Source organism: Carassius gibelio, chromosome B2 (assembly GCF_023724105.1).
Source record: "Carassius gibelio isolate Cgi1373 ecotype wild population from Czech Republic chromosome B2, carGib1.2-hapl.c, whole genome shotgun sequence".
Taxonomy (NCBI): Eukaryota; Metazoa; Chordata; class Actinopteri; order Cypriniformes; family Cyprinidae; genus Carassius; species Carassius gibelio.
In genome coordinates this window covers 16,817,635-16,841,869 of record NC_068397.1, presented here as the reverse complement: position 1 = coordinate 16,841,869, position 24,235 = coordinate 16,817,635, and the positions used below count along the sequence as shown (strand labels likewise).

At 36.6% G+C, this 24,235-nt stretch overlaps 1 protein-coding gene across 1 annotated transcript in view; it reads right to left on the bottom strand.

Moving 5' to 3' along the window:
• Positions 1–21,483, bottom strand: part of grin3ba (glutamate receptor, ionotropic, N-methyl-D-aspartate 3Ba) — a 42,091-nt gene extending 20,608 nt beyond the window's left edge. The window contains exons 1-2 of the mRNA XM_052547696.1: positions 20,887–21,483; positions 1,676–2,313 (exon numbers count right to left, since the gene is read on the bottom strand). Of these exons, the coding sequence (XP_052403656.1) occupies positions 1,676–2,313; positions 20,887–21,339 (1,091 nt within the window). The 5' untranslated portion in view covers positions 21,340–21,483. The remainder of the gene's footprint in view (positions 1–1,675; positions 2,314–20,886) is intronic.
• Positions 21,484–24,235: the final 2,752 nt, after the last annotated feature.

Here is a 24,235-nt window from a genome sequence, read left to right as displayed (position 1 = left end):
CCAACTCCACCAACTAAACTGTAATCCGATCTAACTTTTGTTCTTTCTTTACAGTCTCTTCATTGGAAGTATTCTCTACCACATTTTGTTTACAACTCACGTAATTGTGAATTGTAATTATGTATGCTTACAATGGTTCTGTTCTGTACCCCAGTGGGGTTTGTCTTGCTGCTCTCCCCGCTCTGTCCAAGAATGGCTGCATGGACAGGCGTGTGGAGTGTTGCCCAGAACATAACCATACCGCCAACACTAACTCTATGCAATTATAATTGTCATTAAATATACTTGATGGAAGTGGGTCTGATTGAAATATATATTATATTGTAGGTTTTATCAAAATCTATAATGAAAAAAAGGATTGTATGAAATTAAAAGGCTTTAAACTGGGTCTCACATAACAATTATACATATAAAAAGAAACCTGTATTGAATGTAAACCATTAGCAGTGATATTTTGCAGCAAAAAAGTCTTCCGCATTATCTGCACACTGCATACTTAAATTAATGCGTCATGACAGTGCTTTAATTTTTGGTTTGCACACAACAGTGTGACCTGTGATTTTTGACTTTTTGAGTCATAAGACTGTGCATAGTTGTTTCCTTCACTAATGGCTAATTCTTTGACAATCTCCAGAACCCCTGTAGATAATTGAGTTCGAAGGCCAGGGTTCCATAAGCCACATATGTCACATGCACATTCCACATTAATCAGAAATGTGAAACATGGTAAATGGGGTGCAAAATGTGTGCCTTAATTTTCAATTTACATAAACTACATACACATGCGTAACCTGGCATGCGACTCTTTAAGACATAGGCCTGTATTTAATAAATAAGATCTTGCATAGATGTTTCCTATTTTGACTCAGTCTCCAGCTTTATTGTGAATGATTGGACTAGAACACAAAGGGGTCACGTAAGCCACACATTTGTCAAAAATTTACACACTTTTCAGAAACGTGAAACATGGTAAAAGGGGTGTAACCCATGATATTTTACTCTTTAAGAACCATAAACTTCAATAAATAAACCATGGATAGATGCTTCCTTCACTGATTTCCTAACTGGATACAATAACCAGCTTTATTGTCAAAAACATGGTCCATGATTTCACATAATCGGCAAATTTACCACACTTACACACTAATCAGAAATGTGAAACATGGTAAATGAGGGTACCTGTGCAATATGTGTGCTTTAATTTTCAGTCTGCAGTCTGCTCACATTTGTGACATTACCTATGACATTTGACTCTTTAAGAGACACAAACTTTAATAAATAAACCATATAAAGTTATTTTCTATGCTAATGTCCTATTCTGACACAATCTCCAGATTTATTGTGAATAGCTAGGTCTGAGGGTCATGGGATCATACAACCCTGCAAAAAGGGTTACATGAAAATTGCACATTAATCAGAAAAGTGAAACATGGTAAACCGGGTTTTACCTGTGCCCAATGCAGCCTATTAGTTATAATGTGACATCACTAAACGCTACATCACTGTTGTTTACGTCTCATTATATCTAAAATGGCTTGTTATTGGAAAAACAGCTTGTTACTAGAAAACAAACTTTATTTTTGATTAGCTGTGATACAGTTATAAAATGTGGTTAAAAATAGTATTGCTACGTAGTAAGCTATTTAGCTGTAAAATGTTATACATGCATGCTTACCTGGCAAGGTATTGTCCAGAGGAGGGCAGCTCATGTTTATTGGGCTTGTCGAAGCAGTTGACCATGTTCTGGATAAGAGCCAGGTCTGGTCTCACCATGGTCGCGGCATATACAGCCCTGCCAATGAGCTGCAGGGTATCCCTAATGTAGAAGTTCAGAGGCTTGCGATTGACCTCCCCATAAGCCAGAAGACCCAGGGGGGAGCCAATGGAGTGTAGAGAATCCAGACTAAGCGGGTATCCCATGATCCAGTGCACTGGGGGCAATGTATCGCTCAGCTGGTGGGCGCTGCGCAGCACTCTTGCTGTACATTCAGGATCAGAGCTGAAAATCACCACAGAAGACGCCGGAGCAGAAGGAGTCCTGCTGAGGAGCTGTGAGAGGAGCTCCATTACCTTGTCTTCACTCAGGTTTTCTTCCAGTCTGGACAGGTTAAGGGTCTCCCACAGGTGCCAGTGGGCTCCTTTCAAGCCCAGATGGCCCCGCTGTTCAAGTTCTTCCAGCATTCCCGTGTTCCCACCTCCGGGACAGAGAATGGCCGCTCCGCCCTGCCAGCCTCCCTTCAGCAACACCGCCAACAGCAGCTCCGACAGTCCTGAAGGGGGCGTACGTGTCATCATCTGTAAATGGAAGCGGTTCTGAAACCGGAAAACATATACAGCAGTGTTAATTTTGACACGAAATTTTAATTTTATCTTAGTCTTTTGACTATAATTCTTTTTAGTTTTAGTCAAGTTTTAGTCATCTGATTTGTTTTAATTTTAGTCTTATTTTAGTCGACTAAAATTGCTTGGTATTTTAGTCGACTAAAATAAGACTAAAATCAATAACAGATTTACTAGACAATTTTTACAGCTGGTATAGGAAACAAACTTAACCAAAATATATAAAACACAAATTCAACTTTATTTCAACACAACTGTCTTTATTTCGATTCAAAAACTTTTATGCAGCAACAAACACTGTCATGATAATGTAAACAATAACTAGCTGCCAATTGACCATCAATAAAAGAAAAATAACGTTAGGTCCAGGACCTTAAAGCTTACAGCTGAGCTGAACAATAAGTGCATACATTTAAAGTAAATATTTAATAAGTTGGCAGCTAGGTGGATAAAAAAAAGTAACAAGATTTTATAAGGTATTCATTTGTCTAGCAATATTGTATGTTTTAAATACTACAATATTGCTAGATTAGTATGTATAATGATAGGATGTGAACATTCATGTTTCACATGACTAATATGGAAATATTTGTGATATTGTCAACAAGTAGAACATTATAAAATATACTAAACATTAGTATTAATCAAATCAAATGTATGTATCATAATATTACGTATTAGTATTGTGCTCTCATCTAACTTGAAGAAGGGGCTATTTTACAGTACTTTTCAGTTCGTAATATTTAATGCTACAACATCTACGCACTGCAGTCTTCCAATTTTGCTTAGCTCAATAAACAAAAGAACATCGTTGTGAAATTACATTTGAGAAAATGTCCGGGTGGCTCGTCTGTAAATGTCTTTTCAAATTGGTTGTGTTCTTGCCACGAATGAGCGCTCCGCGTGCTTTACGCTTTGTTTTGTTTTGTTCGTTGTCAAACGTGAAGTGAGCTGTGGACATTTTGTCGCTCTTTTAGACATCATCTCTTCGAATGCCGACTTCCCGGGAGCTCATTTAAAAACTGAAAACCTTCGCTTCACGTCTCAATAAGTCAGGCTCGGATTGGTTCTCTTCTCTCATGCAGTCTGTTCCGTTTTGCCGGTTCTTTTGTTCATTCCTCGCATCTCTCCTGTCTGGTGATTTGATTTTCGTCACAGTCTATTTTCGTCTCGTCCTTTATTCGTTGACGATAATGTCAATCAATTTAGTCATAGTTTTAGTCTCCATCAGTGCCTTCTATTTTAGTTTTCGTTTCGTTTTCGTCCGCAAAAATATATTCGTGACGAAAATAATGACGAAAATATTTAGTCAACGAAATTAACACTGATATACAGTTAGGTCTAGCACTGCATGACTAAGTGAAATAAAGGCAAAATGGTGCTAAGTGCAATTATAAAATCAAAAAAGTGCAATTTAATTAAACCTATATATGCAGTGCATTTTCCAGTGTGAAACATGCCACTGTGTTTTGTTACACACAAGCAGATTTTGATTCAGTGTTTTCAGTGTTTCAGAGCAACCTGATTCACAGATAATGCTGCTCCACTTGAGTTTTGGTTGCTTATAACGTGCATTTTGGGGAAGCAACTTTCCTATCTTTCCAAACTGTTGTCAACAAAAGAGAAGCTTTAAGACAGGAGTAAAACTCCGTTCCTGGAGGTCCACAGCCCTGCAGAGTTTAGTTTCAACCCTAATTAAACACACCTGATGCAGTAAATCAAGTCACATGGTATGTGTTTGGGAGCAGGATTGGAACTAAACTCTGCACCCCTGCATTGGTGCATTGGTTTAACGGTTAAACAGCCATAAAATACAAATATTGTAATTTTAAAGCTGTACTGTATATTATTTTTATTATGATATTTTAATACTATTTTTTTATTATTATTAAATCTTAATATAGCACTATTTATCTTTTTTATTTCCTTTTTTATTTTTTATAATAGAATTATAAATGATAAAACAACAACAACAATATTACCACTACAACTACTACTACTCGTAGTAGTAGTTATAATAATTTATAGTCATGATATATTCATTTTTGGCCAAATTGTATCTTTATTAAAAATTTACAAAATTGCAATTTGATAATGTCTTCATACTCACAAGAAAGAAAAAGAAACAAAAAAATCCATATATCTTCATGCTGCAAATACGTGTTGTATTGCCTAATCGTCCCCTTGGAATTTTAAGGTTCTATATGACATTTTTGTCAAAATTGAGTTATTCACATATTCTTATTCTCTGACAATTTATTTACATTATGTGATGTTTTATTTTAAGTTGTGTACATTTTGGGATTTTTTATTGAAAAAACAAAAAGATTCTATCTACAGAAGTCTATGGAACACAAAAATTTTAAAGCTCAATATCTCATCACTACTCAGAACGCAGATAGAACCTTATAATTCCAAGGGGACGTAATGACTTTACATTTGAATAAGTAAAAGTGAAGACTAGGGAGAGTGTTTGATCTCCTGTGACTTCCATCTCCCAAAGCTGACTTAATAGGCAAACCATAGGCATCAATTTCGTATATATATAGGAATATATTACTGATTCTGAACTTATGATGACCTCATTCTCAAGAATACCGAACACAACACTTGTTTTGATGCGATCTTGGAAACATTTGAATCACTTGAATAAAAACCAGGCGCTAAAACAGTGAGGAAGAGCCGTCAACGCTCATCTGAAATAGCTCCTGGCCATTTCTACACAGACACTCTGCTGTTTTTGATGTGGACTGACAGGGAGGCGTGCATGAATGTGCTGTGAGAGTGAAAGATTGGATGCTTGGGTGTTCTGAGGAGGAGAGCAACTGTTTGAACCTAGTGGGGGGCTTCTGCGTTGAAGAGGAGTCCCCACGCAAAGTTAAAACCTATGTGACTGGAATACCATTACCACCAGCGGCTCTGACACGCGTCCCTGTGACTTTCACTGCTACTTAGGGCACAAGAATTAGCATGCACCCTGACGACTCCATGCGGTGATGCCAAACCGGATGAACTTGAAGAAGAAAGATTCACACGCCATTCATTTGGTCTCGAAGTTCTGCTCTGCTGAAACAAAAGTATTGGGCTTTTCAAAAAATTTTAATGGACCAGGGGGTTGTGTTGTAGGGAATGGGGGCATGCTTATCTTTTATTTACCAGTAAATCCAGGTGATGCCAGGTGAATAGCAAACAAACAAGCAAACAAACACCTTCTGTGTGAAGGCAAACTTTCAGCCTTGAGGCTTCTCATTGCTCAATCGATCTGAAAACAGCTGCTCCTCCAAACAATACCTGCGCCCGGTAGGACTTTACCCTTCTCACGTCTAAATGGATCCACAAGCTGACAGCTTCTGAGAAGCATGAGCAGCTTGATTTGTTCTCCCTGTCTTGGAAGTTTAGCAGAATATGTCTATTTCCATTCCCACTTTTCCCACACCTTGCAAGCAATTTTCACAATCTGTCTTAACACCGGGGGGAAATAAATGGATGCTATTTTTTACCTGACGTCTCATAAATGGTCCAAATGCAGTAGAGTAACATTTCATTAATATCTAATATGGCAGCATACAGGTTTTGCAGACTAATACAAACAGTAGTTGGGCCATCAAATTATGGGGCAGGTGTGGAGGACGGACGTGCTGAATCTATCTGTCACTCTCACACCGCAATGGCACCTGATCCATAAACAAACCATAATTGAGCAGAGAAATTGGAAATTACTATCTTTCTGAAACAGACGGCAAAACTCTAGTAAAACCCAATGATTTCTGCTCTGATAGCTGATGATTTGGTGAGGTACCTAATTTTGAAATTATGGTCATTTTTATACAGTCTGCATTTAATTTTACTTAGTATAGGAGATCATTTTATTTTAAATTCATCGTTGATGGGAAAAGACACAAAGGTTTTAACTCAAAGTCTTCCTCAGTATGCAAATCAATTCAATCGCACCCATCCTCATTTTCAAAACGCTAATTGTATTGACATCATCATTCATTAGCCAAAGTTCAATTACTAAAATCATTAAATAATTTCCATTTAAATATTAGCCAATTTTCATGTAAAAAAGAAAGAAAAAAACTTTTATCTCCTTACATCTGAATTTGTCAACATATCTGGTTTCCCGATCTTTTAAATGTAAATAATGTGCAATATTGAAATTTATAATTTAGAGATTCATCCGATGATAATATATGCCAATATTTATAAATGATTGATTTAATTGTATTACTATGCTCATATATCAATGAATAATTTAATAAAAATGTTCTTTGTTTCTTAATAGGTTTATCTATTTTCAAAAGACCATGTCTATTCGATTTCGATTCGATTCGTCTTATCTAATGCATTATTTAACCAACTTTGTTGATAACCTTTAGAACGAAATCTTTGAAATTGCAATTTTACCTGTTCATCAAATTCATGTGTATTATTGCAATTACTTTCTAATCTATGCAATTGGATAATTGGCAAACTACGTTTTAAAGGAGCTGGATGATAACTGTCAATAAATGATATATTGTGTTTTTATCTATTGGTTTTTGAAATACTGTTGTATGTAAAAGGCTAATTGATCTTTCTTACTTTCACGTCCCAAAAATTAAGCTAATCACACATTTTTCACATTTAAATTTACTGAATTTTCAAATTAATAAACAGCACAAATAAATCTAATTCTAGTTGAGAACCTGACCGAATCATAAAACAATCATCTATATATTGCATCCAAACCTTAATGTTTGAATGGAATGGATTATTCTTATAGACATGATCTTGTTCAAATTTACCCATAAATAAATTCCCATCATTTGGTGCTACTGGAGTGCAACGGATCGTTATTTTTAAGTTGGTGGAATAGATACTAATGGTTGTTTATTTAAATTACAAGACTGTATGATAAATATAAGATAATTTTTGTTGTAATTACGGATATATTGTGTGGTGTACTAGTGGAGCTAATGATCTGTGTTGTGTATATACATTAAATTTGAATAGTATTCAAATGGAAATGATTGAACTTTGGCTAATGAATGATGACGTCAATACAATTCGTCATTAGTGATTGGAAAAGTGGGTGGGGGCAAATTAATTGCTTTTTACACTGAGGAAGGCTTTGAGCCGAAATGTTTGTGGGTTGACAGAATGACTAATTGATGAATTAACTCCCCTGTATGCTGTTCCAAACCTGCATGACTTTTTTGTGAAACTAAAAAGAAACAGTTTTGATTACCACTGACTTTTGAAGTTTTAATAGTTGGGTAAACTTCGAGAGCAGTGAATGGGAGACTACCACAAATATATTTTTTGCATTCCCATTTGCTCAAATAGTAAGAGAAACACTCAACGATAGTGTTTTCATGACTTTTAATCAAAAGAAAAAAATGGAGAGAGACTGAAAAAGGCAGTCAGAATAGAGAACGCTATCAAATTTACCATCCCTCCCATAAACGCTGCATTAGAAACACCCTTTCATTAGCATTAACAGTTTTTTTGTAATTTGATGCAAAGGTGATGCAATACAAAGTGAAAAGGGGTTTATTGTACAAACAAAACAAAACACTGAAATATTTATTTTAAGGTTTATTGTAAATTATGGCAGAAATTCTGTTTTGTATTGTTTTTTTAACTATCCCTTAAAGGAAATCCTGCATAATAGTTTTTTGGGTCATTTCCACCACATGGGTTTTATAGTGCACTGCAGTTGACACAGAGTAATTATCCTGAGCTGTGAGATGGAAAGGCATAAGGTAAGAAAAACCCATAGGAACCCAAGTCTAAGTGCTCTGGTAAAATATCTACTATTTCATCTGAATTTAAGGCCAAATTCAAAATACTATTAATGTTGAAAGATGTTTTAAAGAATCAGATGGTCTATGACAACTGGCAGAAGGGGCTAACGGGGCCATGCTAACCAGCCAAATCTTGAGCCCTTGGGTTTTGCTTTCAGAAACAGCCTGAGGGAGCGTAACAGAATGAAACAGAACTCAGGTGTCAAGACATATTTCTAAAAGCAAAACTATTTTTAACTTGACATGCCACATCAAAAACACAATATTTGGGGTGCAAAAACATGATGCAACAGCCTAAAATTTCTATCTGCATGTATACACTGACTAACACTTAAAAAACAGCAGAGACCGCACACTCCATGGTAAATGGTACTGTAAATGTCAGATATTCAACAAATAATTAGGCTAAATATCTATAACCTTTAATATCAACAGAAAACGGTAACCTTGGGATTCTGCTAAACAATAGAACATTGTTCACATCAGGCGGTCTGAACCCGATAATAATTGTCTTGACATTTATATGTGGACTTGTTAACAGAAGCTGTGTTTTGATGCAGTGCTTTAATAGAGATGAATTCAAAGACCAGTTCCCTGAGGCAAGATGTTTGCAATGCTAAAACAAAAATCAAATCAGACCTTGTCGACCTCCCTAATTCAGTAATTGATTTGTGGGCGACTAGTCAACCATCCTGACTCTTCCTTACTCTGTAATCAACTCTTTTTTTTTTCATCTTCTTAGTTCCACAATGTTGTGCCAAAGTGCTTTAACGTCGTAAAAAACTGCTTATCTTGATGTAAAATTCTGCCTCACAAAGTTTTGAGAAAAGAAATATGATGGCAGAGAGAGATGTGAGGGAAAGATACATCAATATTGCTTCTCCTCTATTAAGAGTGACAGTAACTTAATTAAGAAAGACCATTGTGGGAACTTGTAAAGATTTGCCGACGTGAATAATTTTTAAATACAAACACAGGCATGCAAAAAAACAAAAACAGATGTCTAATTACAGAATGAAAATGAGACTCTCTTTGGGTCTCTAAATGACATCTGAAGAGGATCATGTGTGGATAAAGAAGAGACTTATGTAATATATTATTATACATATAAATTGTTTGGGTTATTATGACCTGAGGAGTGATTTATACTCATGTATCTACACTATTTATGTAAATTAGTCTAGAAAAAAGGGTTTAGCATAATTAAAAACGGTGAGCAGCTTATATATGTGATAAAAGTAGCTATCATGTTTCATAAAGTGTTCATGTGGCTTGAAAGCAATGCTTAAATGCTTGCTTGATCTGCCATATTGAGTGGCGTCCCCTAGTTAGCCACATCATTAGACATAAGCGTGTGTTAGCAAATGTGTGACATCCCAAGTCTCCCAACTGCACCCGAGGCTCACTTCAGCATCAGATATCATAATCGCTGCATTATCATCAAAGTGCTTCATATCTTGTTTTACATTTCTGATTTGCTTTGATAACAACGAAAAACATGAAAGAAAATAAAAAAACTTCTGATGCAGAGTGTCCACTACTAAACTCCTAACTCCTCAATGTATGATAATGTATGTATGATAATGATAATGTATGTAATTATGACAACTTTTAACACCATGATTCTGTATGACTGGCTTCACTATATGTCTCTGGCTACATTTAAACATGCACTTCCTTAAATATTAGGTGAAAAATAGAGAAAAAGACCATCCAGATTACATTTATACTATTTAGAACTTGCTTTTTGAACAGTTTCAAAATACTTATTCAAAATTAGTACTTAGTTTTAAACTTTCACAAGGATAATTTAATATTGTGTGTGTGTGTGTGTGTATACTGTTTATATATCAATACTCTTTTGTAGAAACAGCAATTGGAAGGCTCTCTTTCTCACTCTCTATCTAAAAAAATAATGACTATATACCTTTTTATGGTAAAGAAAGATTCATATTTTGTTGCTTTGTGCTTTAAAAATGTATGAATCATATGGTTAATTGATTGCTTTATGAATTAGGCATGATAAGTGGTAATCAGTTCCACTGAGATCAAAATGCTAAAAATGCTCTATGTCAAAAACTGTGGCTAAAACTGCATTTTAATTGTCTTATCTGAACTGTGCATATGCGGTACAGGAATCTAAACTTTATATGGTGTAATGATGAAAGGGAAACCAAAGCCAAGAAACTCAAAGCTCAGCTCTTTTAGCCGCTGCCAGTGTGAGCATTTTGCCACAAACTGTGATTGTTTTCCTCTCCAAGGGTGGAAAGTGTTTTTTGTTTTTGTTTTTTGCTTCTCCTTGTAACTGCTGCTTGTTAAATTTTGTGTGTGCGTGTGTGTGTATATCACTACATCACTGTCCTGTGTGCACAGCTGTGCCCAGTTTGCATCTGAAGTATAATGGTATTTCTGTGTTATTAAATGTTAGCTGCCTAGACTCTGAACTGTTATTAGTCTTGATAACATTTCCAAATCTTGTTTGCTCTACAGTGACCCCAACATGACACTGCAAAAATGTCCCATTCCATGAGTGAAAGGAAAGCCCATAAATTTAGAACTCCATTGGATAGAAAACAGCACTGTAATGAGGCTTTGATATCAAATATATTTTTTTTACCCTTTATAATAGAAGCGATCACTCACATTAGGCCTGGTGAATAGTGCACTGCGCACTCCCACTGGGCGATAAAGTAATATTTGAAAATGAAAGCCATTTGGGGAAATGTGAGTTTATAAATGAGGTGATTTACCAAATGATCCTGTCCAAATTCACCAAAACAGACTCTTAAACATCCAGCAGTGCACGCCAGGGGAATGAGTCCTTGGTTAAGGTGCGAAACCTGTCAGACAGCAAAACAATGACTTTGACCAATTCTTTGGACATTTGTTTGACGTGTTACTCAAGAATTTAGATTACAGTCATAAAGCTTCATCTATTACTTTTTCATTAAATGGAAACCGCTACAAAGGCTGGAATAATATGCGCTGCTGCCTGCTTGGGAATTAGATATAATATTTCAGATATTATAACAGTGAACTTTAAAATGCCTTAGGAATAAAATTTAGCAGCGGATTTTCGTGCAAAAAAAAGTGTCAGTTAATTGCAAAGACAGTCCTTGAGGAGCTGTGATTTAGTGCTGTGCTTAAGGTCGTAATGTTGACAAAGCAGGATTGCGCTCTTAGTAACACTTAAATGTCTGGGTATTCCTCAAGGTTTTGTCACAGTATTTAAAGAAGTTTGTTACTCTGCCTCATTGCCAAACAGTAAAAAAAATGTAAATAAATAAATTATCTGCCCTGCCTCAATCTGCAATTGTTTGGAAAAGCAGGTAGCCGCGTCCCAAGCTCTCGTCATTGGTTCAAAATGAAGCTGACATGTAGGACTGCATAAACTACAGTGTTTACACTTTTTTGAACTACTTATTGTTGTGTCTGCAGATTTAATTGGCATAGAAAGTATGGTCCCACTTTAGGTGGCCTTTACTACTATGTACTTACATAAAAGAATTAGTACAATGTACTTATTGTGTTCATATTGTACTGCAAAACACTTTTGCTTCTATTGACTTGGGATACGGGTGAGGTTAGGGACAGGTGTGGTGGTCTGGGTAGGTTTAAGGGTCCGTTAAGGTGTAAGGTATGGGTCAACAGTGTAATTCTAAGAGTGATTACAGAAATTTATTACAGATGTAATTATATGCAGGTTTTTTTAGTACAATGTAAAAACATGTATACAGTATACACAATAAGTGCATTCTACCAAAACATTATTTTAATCCCCTATATAATCCCCAATATTTTTAAATACACATTTTACAATTTTATGATGGGAATAAAGAACTAAAAAAATTATCGTAATTATGTAATAACACTAAAAGCTAAAATTTTATATAAAAGAACACTGAGAAAAATAAATGTTATGTATTCATATCATAATTCGATTCATTTGGGAAAGTTATCTAAATAATTATCTAAAGACAAAATAAAAGCATCTTGAAAATTGAATTATATGTTCCTGCTGCTCATCCAAAAAGTGCCTACTTAATTGGCTTCTATTAAGTCAGCCTGATAAGAAAAGTTTAACATTAACTTTTCTGTTTAATTGTAACAAGTTTGAATGCTATTAGACCAGAAGTAAAATGGACACAGAATGGACGTCTTCCCACTGACACCTCTACCAAAAAAAGTTCCTCAGTTACTATAAATCTACACATAAACTATGCTTGGGAGCAGTTTATTTAAACCAACATGCTCTGAATCCTGATTTCCCACACTCTCTGGATCTGGAACAGTGTTCAGAAATCCTTTTAACTGTGATGTAAATAAATGTACAGAGCCGTGTTAAACTTGCAGATCGCTAAGAAGTTCATTAGAATTACTTCCGCAAGGCGTGGGCTGCGTTTTGCTCAATTAGCAAGGAAAGTACTTGGCAGCGAGAGCTGCCATTCACAGTCAGCCTGAAGTGCATATTGAAATCCTCTCTGTATATGCAGCCCGCTCGGCCCCAGCCTCATCTAGGCGCTTCGTATGCAAAGCTGCTCTCAGAATGTTGACTGATAGCATTTAAAACGTGCAAAGGACATTGCAAGTAAAGAGTAATCTTTTCTGGCTTTATGCAAAAATATCTTCAGTGAAACACGCTATCTGATTCAAAGCTAGGCTGGCGGTTAGGCTTGCTCCATTGTAGGCTTCAGAAGATCCTAATATATGATGCATAATGTGTCCCAGGATAAATTACATGATTAATTATCCATTAATAATTGATCAATTTTAATTAACTTGAGGATAAACTTATGATTTAATAACCCTTTTAAGCCTGACCCATGAAACGATGCTACATGTAAGTTGATGGTGTCACTAAGAAACTATGATATAAAAGGTATAAACTGACTTTATTATTGCTAATGGCTGAAAAGCCAATTATGATGATGGCTTGTGATAAAGTGAGAGGATTAACAATTTTTTTTTCTTCTATGGGTGTCTCTCAATTAAAAATGTAGTTTTACGACAGCTGCTTTTAAGCTCTTGTTCCAATTGCTCCGTTTTGGAAAGTGCCGCAGCACCTCTGTTGTCATCTCTGAATTTCCCTAATCCAGAGACTATTGGTCTGCTCTTTGCAGATAATGATGATTTAATGCTTGGATCAGTCATCCCTTTTCAAGTTTTGGTTGACATTTACATGGTGTCTGCTCAAAAAGAATAACATTTTGCAATGGATGTCTGAATGCGGCAGGCCTGAATCCTCCCAGGAGGTCGGGATGCCAAAAAACAGTCTGTTGGTGGGTGGAAATTTATCAGGTTGTGGTGAGATGAAGGCCTCTGGTTGATGGCTTTGGGAAGAGTATATAAAACTCTGGAACAGGACATATGAATGTGAAGATGATCTCAACTTCAGCAAAAAAGAGAGTGGTTTTCTAGGATATAGGTGATTTGATGGATATATTGCTCCGAGGCAGAAGGCAATGAATTCCAGAGAAGGTGTATCATTTGGGACTAAAGGAAGATAGCAATAGAGCTAGAGTTTGTTAGTCTTCAGGACTGAAGTATTCATTTCATTAGACTCTCTTAAAGTTCAATGGGCTTTTCAACCCATTTTATGGAAAGAAAATGCAGATATGATTATTCACTCCCAAACATAAAGGCATTCAATTATGGCTGTCAATTATTGTTAATTTGGCAGGATTAATTATGGAAAAAAATGTGTTATTAAAGTTATTAACCCATTTTTAATACCAGACGTGTTTGTCATCTTGTTCTAGATTGAATGCCATTGCTGTCAAAAATGATGCAGGACGACAACTTATTGTGTCAAGAAGCCTATATTGGAATACATTTATATGGCCATAAAAATCAAACTATGAGAAAAAAAGCCACATTTGGGGAAGAATGCTGTGTTTTTCAACGAATATCTGCACAATTGCAAATGTGATACTGATTTCAAAAGTTTATTAAACAAGGACTTCATATCGTTACATCTTAGATGCAATATTGTTTGCTCAATTTCTATTCTATTCTATTCTATTCTACTCAAATTTTTTTTATGTCTATTCAATGTTTTTTCTCATCTAACACAATAATAACTTTATCTTTTGGGAGGCATTTTCTCAGCTCAATACATCATTAATTAGATTAAAAAATAATTCAATAATTGTTTGTCAGCCAGGAACAAATTCATATATTTATGTATATAAAATATGATATCTAGAATCTTCTTGCAGACCCCTCTTGAAACCCTCTTTGAAATCCCCCAAAAAACATAAAAACCAATATCTATATGCAATGTCATGTCTAATTTGCCAATTTTATTTTATTTTTTTAGCAAAAGTAAATACCAGAAGAAAAAACAAACCACAAATAACAAAAGGACAAACCTAAGAAGAAAAAGAAGAATTTATATGCAAGTTACTTTTCCTGGAACATCTTTTCTGGGTTAAGGCATGTTTTCATCTACAATCTATTCAAAGTAGTTGGTGGTTTGATGGATTTCCAGTGGAATAAAATATGATGGCTAGCTAATGAAGAGATGAAGGCTGTGACATTTGTTTGGCATTAAAAGCAAAATCTATTTCTAACTGTAAAAGCAATAGTTTTACCTGTCAAGGCTTTGCATTATCCTCGTGCAGGGCATCTAAGCCCTCATTAAATCATGATGAGTGAGTGATTCATTATTAATGATGGCCGATGTTCAAGTGTTTCATAATGCCTGTGGTATTAAAGGTGAAACTGTAAATAAATACGGGCAGTTGACGTCTGCACCCTTTAGTCCTCTGTGTCATCTATATGGGGGAAAATAATGTTATTGAAGGTGTCAAGGCAGATCAGGTCATGTTTTTTGAGATTCCCTTGAAAAAAAAGATGAAAGTTAACAAGAATTCTGATAGCCAAGCAATGTGCATTTAGGGGGCTGCACAACCTTGCAAGAAGGTGCAGGGAGGCACAAAAGGTAATTCAGCACAATGTCTGCAATCATCAGCAACACACGGCCAACAGTAAGCGAGTCTGACAGAGCTGAATAAACACTTCCATGTGGCTGTCTCCGCGTATCCCCAGTTAACACTGAGCGTATCTTAGGAGACATTCTCCATATTGCACTATAGCTGCAAAAACATTAAAAGCTTGAGGTCGACCCAGCTTCAGGCACATTACGTTACTGGGAAAACATTTTTTATTTATATGGATGCAGATGGATATTAAAAGAATATGTAGGTGAAAAGCCCAATGCTGCTTCAGAGAAAAACTGTGTTAATTTCTGCTATCTCAACTGGCATTAAAAACAATAAAAGCTTTGACGAGTTATATAAATCCTAACTTCTCATAACTAAAAGAGCCGCTGGTGATGGACGGAATACTCCGGATTCAATACAAGTTACACTCAATCACTAGCACTTGTACAATAATGTTGATTAACAATTAATGCTTTAAAAAATTAACTTTATCCTGTAAAAAAAAAAAAAAGGAAATTACAATGGAAATCAATGGGGGAAATTCAAAACTGGCAAAATTACATTTTAATCTGCATCCTTTTCCAATTTCAGACAGTGATGATGTGCTTCCATAGTTATTAACATGATAATTACATTTTTAAAAAGTTTAATGTACATCTAAATAACATGCTACTTTGTGTTATATTACCTTGGCATTAAATTACAGAAAACTAGTTAACACTTTGTTTTTAATACTATGGCTGAGAAAGTGACAGCAAATTTGACATCTTTCTCTCGTTTGATCAACATAATCAATCTCTCTATATTTGTTCCTCATTTGTAAAGTTATAGAAATCAGGATTTTTTTCTTTTGCCATTGGAGCAAATAGGAATGCAAAAAATATATTTGTTTCCGTTCACTTATAATAATGATTTCCATGCCTGAGAGCCCCAACATTGTGAAAAGGGTTTGAGAAAAAGGACTTACAAACCTTTTCTTTTTTCCTTCCAGATTTGTTTATAGGTTTTAGGTTAAGAGTTAACAGCATAGATATACATAACTAACCATACTTTTTTTTTTTTTTAAGAAGCAAGAAAACCAGTCTAAATATTTTTTTGTGTGTGTGGTAGTCACCATGCCACAGATGCTGTCAGCTAAACTTAACTTGTTCTACACACTGAATATTCCTCTAAGTGCAGGAGCGTATTTTATTAACCGATGCAAGTTAAATAAGGCCGGATCTCTCCCACAGAAAGTGAAATCCCTCACTTACAGCTTAACTGAGTCAGAGGCATTTTTTGTGCGGATGGGCGGGAGTGCATGTGCGGTTATTAATAAGCATGATAGCAGAGCTGCGCTTGTGTGATGCATGATGGGAATGGTTGTCACATCTTCTGTCTTGTTATCCAGCCCAAGTCTCCTTTTTCCCTATCCCTTCAAAAAAAGGGAAGATAATTGAAACATACTCACGAGAGAGTTGGGTGAAAGAGATAAGACAAAACTAATGGAAAATAAAAAGAAGAGGGAAAAGAGATGGAAAATGACTTACAGAGAGACTTTGACACACAGAAGGGAACTTTGCATCAAAAGTACCCATAGTGCTAAACTGTAATACCCGCTTATGCAAATCTCTCCCTCATTCTGAATAGATGCCGTTCACAGGTTCCCATGCCAAATCGAACAGCTGCTGCTGTTTATCTTTCTGTGTGTTTTCTCCATCATCAAAGCCATCAAAGAGTCTATAAGATTGCTGATTGAGATATAGAACTCAACCAGACCCAAGCCGAGTAGTTTCTTCAAAGGAAAATTGATTTAAAATGTCAGTTAGATGATCTAACTGATAAAAAGATCAACAGACTGTTCATTGTTTCGCTGTGAGATGTGAAGTATGCTATGATTAGCACAATGAAAACAGCATCAAATATTCATTCCATAACAAAACAAGAATTAGCCACTCTGGAGAGGCATCACTGGCACCAGTGCAGCCTGGTCAGTGCTGTGCCCACCATAATGCTGCCAACAGCCAAAATTAAGACAATGAATCATTTCTGTCATGAGATCTGAATGCCAGAGAGATTCGTTCAGCGAGGCACTGTATTCAGAGGCAAAGTGAAAACTCAATCATCTTATATTGAGAGATCAGGCACCACTTCAAAGTTCACCTTGGGCAGAAAGAGGGTTGAATTTTGAAAGACACATTTTAGAGCGGAAATAAGGTATAAGGTCGTGAAAGAGTCATAAGTACCTCAGGGCACATGCATGCCACTTATTGAAAACAGACTTTTAGATTCAATTAAACTCGCATATTCTTGCAACTGCATCAAAATTGAGAAAAACTAGTTTTTTTTTTACAACACATACACCAACTTGGAGCACATCCCTCAGCTTACTTGCTCAATTAGTTTTGATGGGTCAGAGCATCCTCGGCTTACAGTGTATGGGCATTAACCCAAATCCAGACGTATTAAACCACATACGCGGCTGTGTATTAAATCGTATGAATGTGCTGGGGTACTTTAAGGCTAAGTGCCTGGCAACACTGAGCCATCTCGGCCCTGAGAGCGCAGCTCGCAGCATTCTTCCTCACCTGGCTGATACACCACGCTCTTCCCGCATCCTTACTGTCACAGACCTCAGCGGCCCATCTGTGCTTATCTCAACCCTGCACATGTGGACGATTACAGACCATCTCCTCCAGGTATTTCACACTTTATTTACACCCTCGGCCTCCATAATGGAGCAATCCAGGCTGCAGACAATCACAGCAGCAATGCTCCGATGATCAGCATTGTTCCGGCTAGGAATAGGTGGTGACTTGCGTGCATGTGTGCATGGCATTGTATCAACAGGAGGAGTGTAGACCACCTCTATGACTAATAAGTGCTTGCTCGCCAGGTGCTTTTATAAATATTTATTTTGTGCAATGCACAGAAATGGGTAATGTTGTATAGCTTACTTGAGCTATGCATTTTGCTTGCTACACTACAGCAGATGGCAACAAGTTACTTTCTTTATGAGTTTTTCAGTGAATCATTCATTCAGCCACTTCATTCAAAATGCTGTTTTTTTTTCCTGGTGTTTTATTAATACTGTGAATTTGGATATAAAACTTTGTTCACACTTTTTTTTTTACCTACTATGTATTAGGGAGGTATTCAGTTTCAGATGCTGTCACTGTCTTTATTATTTTTCAAATCTTTCAGTCAAGAAATTTGTTCACAGCACTGAATCATTTGGTTGTAGAGCTGCTTTACATCTGAAACATAATTTGTTTCATAATTGATTCATTTTATGTTCCTGTTTATTGATATTAAGCTGCTCAGTATTGTATAAAGCACTTTATGCATTATATGTTGCTCAAAGGCACACAACGGTAGATTCTACTGTGGCTTTGTTTGAAACTATTTTCATTATCAGAGTGAAATACACAAAGAAACTGACAATATTGTGTCTGAAACAAAAGTTATTCAACATTAGCTTTTTTTTATTGAAAGTGTTGTACAAAATCAATATGAATATATGAATAGTCATCTGATGACTTGGTTCTCGGCCCTGGTTTAGAGATTCAAAATGTACACCGTAAAGAAACCACTGCTCTGTGCTTTCAATTTTCCAAAGGTTACTCTTTTTCACAATTACTGCAAGACTGCAAAGGCAAAAGGTCATGCTATAACATAATGAGGGGGCATCTACAAGATAACAGTAGCTTTTCACAAATGAATGTCTTAATTTAGGTGAACATGAATAAGGTCATTCTCGGTTCACTCCGGTATGAACTGGAGTTTAACTGAAAAATCAACATTTGGATAGTCTTAACAGCCCTCTTGAATTAAGGATTCATTAAGCTTAATAACCTTCCAGTAGTTGTCCACTGGTGAGCTAACAAAGGGGCATAATTGAGAACGGCCTTTGGATTAGAATGTGATTTCATTCAAATGGACAAAATGAGTTTTGCATGTGCTAATCTTCCTTTTGTGGTTGGGAATATTTGCTACAGAAGGAAGACAAGTTAATGAGCATTCAAGCGTGGATGAGCAGAAGAATTTTCTGAAAAACGAAACGAACGAAAAAGCCGGCATATTTGGTCAGCAAACAAAATTATTTAGACACACTAAGAATATGGTAATCTACCCAGCGTTTGATTGGCTCTGATTGGCAAATATAGTCAGGGAAATGAAAAAAAGATTTCATGGCAATCACTCAGATTGCAAATTCAGAGGAGTGCTGTGTAAAAGACACTAGTGGATGGCTATTTCAGAACCAAAGGGAGACGTTATTCACCAAAGATATGGAATATTGCTTTTGAAATGCATTCAGACAGCATAATATCCTGGGGTTGCGTCCTAAAATATATGAACATCCTTCTCCCTGTGCTACTCAGTTAAATTCATATCTTCGAATAAATATATTTTAATTTGTTGAAGTAATTTGGAAAGTTAACGACTCCACAGTGATGGCATGAGCCAAGCCTTGCTCATTCAGGAAAAAGATGGGCGCTAATGATTTCACACTTCCTGAGGGCTGTGTCGAAATGAAGCGATCACAAACATTTTGCTAATAATTTTCATTAATCACATAAATGGCCTTGGTTATGTTTTCGCCCTGGCTAAGAATAACACTATATACGAAGCTGCTTTTACAAGCAACCAGGCCATAAATGTACAAGACACAAAAGCCTTTTGAATGACACTTTATAAGATGCAGGATAAATCACGAATGTTATGAAGGAGCATCTTAAAAGATGAGTCTCTCTGCTGACCCACTGTTCACGGATCTTTATGCAAAATCAGGGGTGCCTTTGTTCCTTTGTGTCCATATGCTGGCAGAGTTTGATGGGAGGAAAATCTTTTGAGGTTTCCCTGCCAGGAGAAACCGCTGCAACTGGCTGCACTGCTGGAGACAGAAACAACTGGTGCGACTGGCATCCGTTCTGTTTGCTGCTTAGAATACTAACGAGAGCCAGCACGTCTCAACCCTGAGCACTAAACAGAGTTAGGATTGTTCCACTGGAATACATCAGGACCTCTGTGTCCAGCCCCGGGACAAAAAAACCTTAAATACATGCAACTTCTCTAATTCTTACAGACTTGAGCCTCTGTATATGTTCCAGATAGAACAGTGCAATATAAAAGGTTTACAGGATCAAATAATCTATCTTATAATTTAAAAAATGACACAACTGGCATCATCTGGTGTCTGCCAGCAGGTTGTCTTTGCGTCTTAAAATGCTGTCCACAAACACTGTACAAAATGAGAAAGTACAGGCCTACATGCTTTTATATGTTTTAGAGTTGCTCTGCGTTAACCTTTGTTTTATGCATTTTTCTATATTTGTTTCCAATTCTGTTTGCTGTTTATGTTTAACATTTTAAATTTAGAATGTTGAAAAGGAAATAAGTGTGGGAGGTGATTTTGGAAGAACCCCTAATAATTCATTTTGTTAACATTTTATACAACTGAATGCACAAAACTAGTCCATGTTTTAAATTGGTAAAAACACCAAAGTTTAAGATTTAAGATTAAGTAGTAGATTTCTGACCGCTTTATATGTTTAAGACTAATTTGGTATAAAGTTTGACACACAGTGGGGGGAAAAAAACACCGCTGAAACTAAACATTTTCCGGTTGTCATGCGCTAATTTATGATGTTGATTATGCCTCAATAACAAAAAAAAATTACAGTTGAGGAGAGTATAAACGATGTATCAAATAACAAAAACAACTAGTATAAGATAAATGTACATCGATATCGAAAACAAGAACAACGTCGGAACAGCAATCAAATCTAAAGAGCGCTTTGGATAAAAGTAAAAAAAACTAGTTTGCTGCTCACCTGTGTCTTAAGAGGTTCGCCCTGTTCAATGATGCTGATGAAAGGTATTTCCAAAAACGAGGACATGAACTCCACTTGTACGAGCTCCTCGTGGCTCTGAGGGAACGCGAGCACAGCCGAGACTCCCTGAACAACGATATCCTGACACACGCACCTGAACATGGACTCCGGATCTCCGTTGAGCGGTTCTCGGGACAATACTTCCAAGCTCAGGTTGTACGGTAAGAAGTTGTTCCCACTTTGCCGGAGGTGGACCAGGGCGCGGTTGAGGGCGCCCTGTATCCTGGACTGCTGGCGGGTCGGCAGGAGCGCACCCAAGCGCACTGTGTGCCCAATGCGTGCCAGGATGTGACAGGGCTGGGGATGCAGATGACAAGGGTAAATAAACATCTGGAGCGCGACCTGGAGCCCGACGTGAAGGTATGCCAAGAATCTGGAAAGCACTAAATTCATCCTGCTCCTTTCGCAACTGGATTGAGGTTTCGTCACAAGATGGCATCGCTCTATTCTTGTCCAATTGTTCTTGTCATTAATGGTTTTACGCGCACGCGGATAAAGCCTCGGTTAAAATGCAAGTAGTGCAACCATTCCGTCTACTCCAAGTGTTGAAGGCGAGGAGGTGCTGTGCGCGCCGTTGAGGGAGGAGGTGCTGTGCCACTGGTGATCTTCTCAGCATCACCGAGCTCCGAGGGAGGACAGTTGTGACCACGCCAGGTTTGCTAGAAGATCAAATTAGGAGGAATTAAGCTTCAAGTGCCACTTACGAAACATTATTAAATGTTTTCAAATCTTCACTTCATTGAATAGGGTAGTAGAAATGGCTATCAGTAATTTTCGCTTGATTAAAAGTTTTACACATAATTAAATGAACAGCATTTTGGGGGGAAAATTAAAAATAGTTTACGACTCTAGCCAGTCACTTTTCCAATAGAGCGTACGTGAAGCGGGTCGCCCCCTCTTGGCCGCTGCCATGTTGACATCACATGATCAGTTGTGTCATGCAATTGAGCAAATTACTGCTATAGTATTAATAATAATGATGATGATATTAATACATTTACTTTATGTTTGCCTTCATCCTTTCTTTTCACAATGAATCAAGTACATTGGTCACAGCCACAGCAAAACTTCATTCATATACCAACATAGACTACCAACAACATAAAAATATATTAAGATTAAATCAAAGAATGTTTAATATATTGATATTAAAACAACATTCACATTCACACACCTGCATCAAAAATGTGTAGTCACAGACACATTTTGTACATCCACAAATCAGTATGTGAATTCCTGCGATGAGATTTGCACACTTGTAGATGTTTATTTAATTATTTATTTGTCTTTGATGCCTTTTCTAGCACAAGTGCAAAACGACAACGGTGTGAATCTGCTGCTATGAGTCTCAAACGCTGTAAAATATGGAGCAAAAGTGATTTGTGCATCTGTAGAGGCAACTTCTTCAAAGATCAGAGCATTTTGGCCAATCAATAAGATCTAGTTTGGGTGCCTATCAGCAGAAGAAAAGAAAAAAAACAAGCTGCGCAAGCATCTTCCTGAGCGGACAGCTACAACCATTAAAGTTGTATTTTCTTTCTTTTTCTGAAATCACTCACCATTATACTGTACATTTTTCAGAGTTTAAATATCAAATGAGTTCAGCTTCAACCCTGACAAAAATCATCTACTTGTAGCCTTCTAGTAACCCTAATTAAGATATCTGGTAGAGGTATGTTTGATCAGGGTTAAAGTTTAACTGCTTTAAAGTTAAAACTAACTTCGTGATTCTCAGAATGAACCTGAAAAAAAAAGTGTTTACAGAATTTGCCCCAACCACCAGTCTTTGTGCTGTATGCACTTTGAGATTAATAACACTATATACTAATATATACATTAAAGCTCCATTCCTCATAATGCATTCTTGTAGGTCAAACAGTAGAGCAAAGTCAAGTCATGTGACCATTATAGCGCTTTTTACAATGCAGATTGTGTTAAAGCAGGATTAAAGTATAAACAGGGAAATATTGTGTCGAAATAATGTGCCGTTCTTCTCTGGCTAGACAAAACCAGCAGTTTAACACAAATTCAGATTGTGCAGAGGACTCATCTGGTTCCCGTCATCTTGTACCGATGGCCGTCTAGGAGACAAGGTCTTCACTAGGATCTGTTTCTGGGACTCATCAAGTTGTCCTGGTCTCTGCTGACATTCAGGGCTGTCAAGGTCATGTGCTGATCCACCATCTGATCTGGATACAGACTGGATCTGGTGGCTACGGTGACCTCAGAATAAGAAAGAAACAGACTAATATTAGCATAGATGTCATCTTCTAACAATGTAACAAGTACATTGTGTGTTATGAAAAGTTCCTGGTCCCAGTTGACCTAATTAATTCAGCCTAAAAGTCCTTTAACAAATTTGAATTATAGAGATGTGTATAGTGTGTTATAGCCAGGTAAAAGAGATGCGTCTTTAATCAAGATTTAAACTGACAGGTGTATCTGCCTACTGAACAATGTTAGGTAGATTGTTCCAGTTTGGGCGCTTAATAGGAAAAAGATCTGCTGCATGACATGTCTATCATGTCATGTGTTTTAAAGACCTATTATTTTAAACTTCTTATAGACAGTTTTCTGCACGCAAACATCCGTAGCACATATAGAAAGTGGCTACACATGACATGCAAGTACTTAAGTTCCTTTTCACACACGAGTTTATGTTAAAAACATGCATAAGTTACAAAAACACAGTGAGTTAAGTTAGTGAAGGTAAAAAACTTGGAAATAAATCATTTATATTAGATCTGTGTATTAAGTGACATCAATATACAATTCCTATATTGCTGTCTGTTAATATGACCCAAAGAATAAAATAACATCAGAGAATCATTTAATGCTCTGGCTGAATAATGTACCAGCTGATGTACACCCCCCATGTTGCAGATGATAAGATCCAAAAAGTTGAACATAAAAAATGATGAACAAAAACCGGATACAGTGTAGCTCTTCTGATTGGCCAAAATTCTCTGATCTTTGAAGAATGTACGGATGCACAAATCACTTTTGCACCATATTTTACACAGATACGGGGTGTGAAATAAAAAAAGCGGTTTAGACTTGCAAAAGCATGCCCTTGTGTTTGTGGAAGAAAAAGCATCCAAGAAAAAAAATATAAGAAAATAATCTACAAGTGTGCAAATCTCATTGCAAGAATTCACATACTGATTTGTGGATGTACAAAATTTGTCAGTGACTTCACATATTTGATGCAGGTGTGTGAGTGTGTTTTGCACCATATTCACTGTGGCAATAGTAGCAAAATATGTGAGTGTGCGAGTGTCCTGATTTG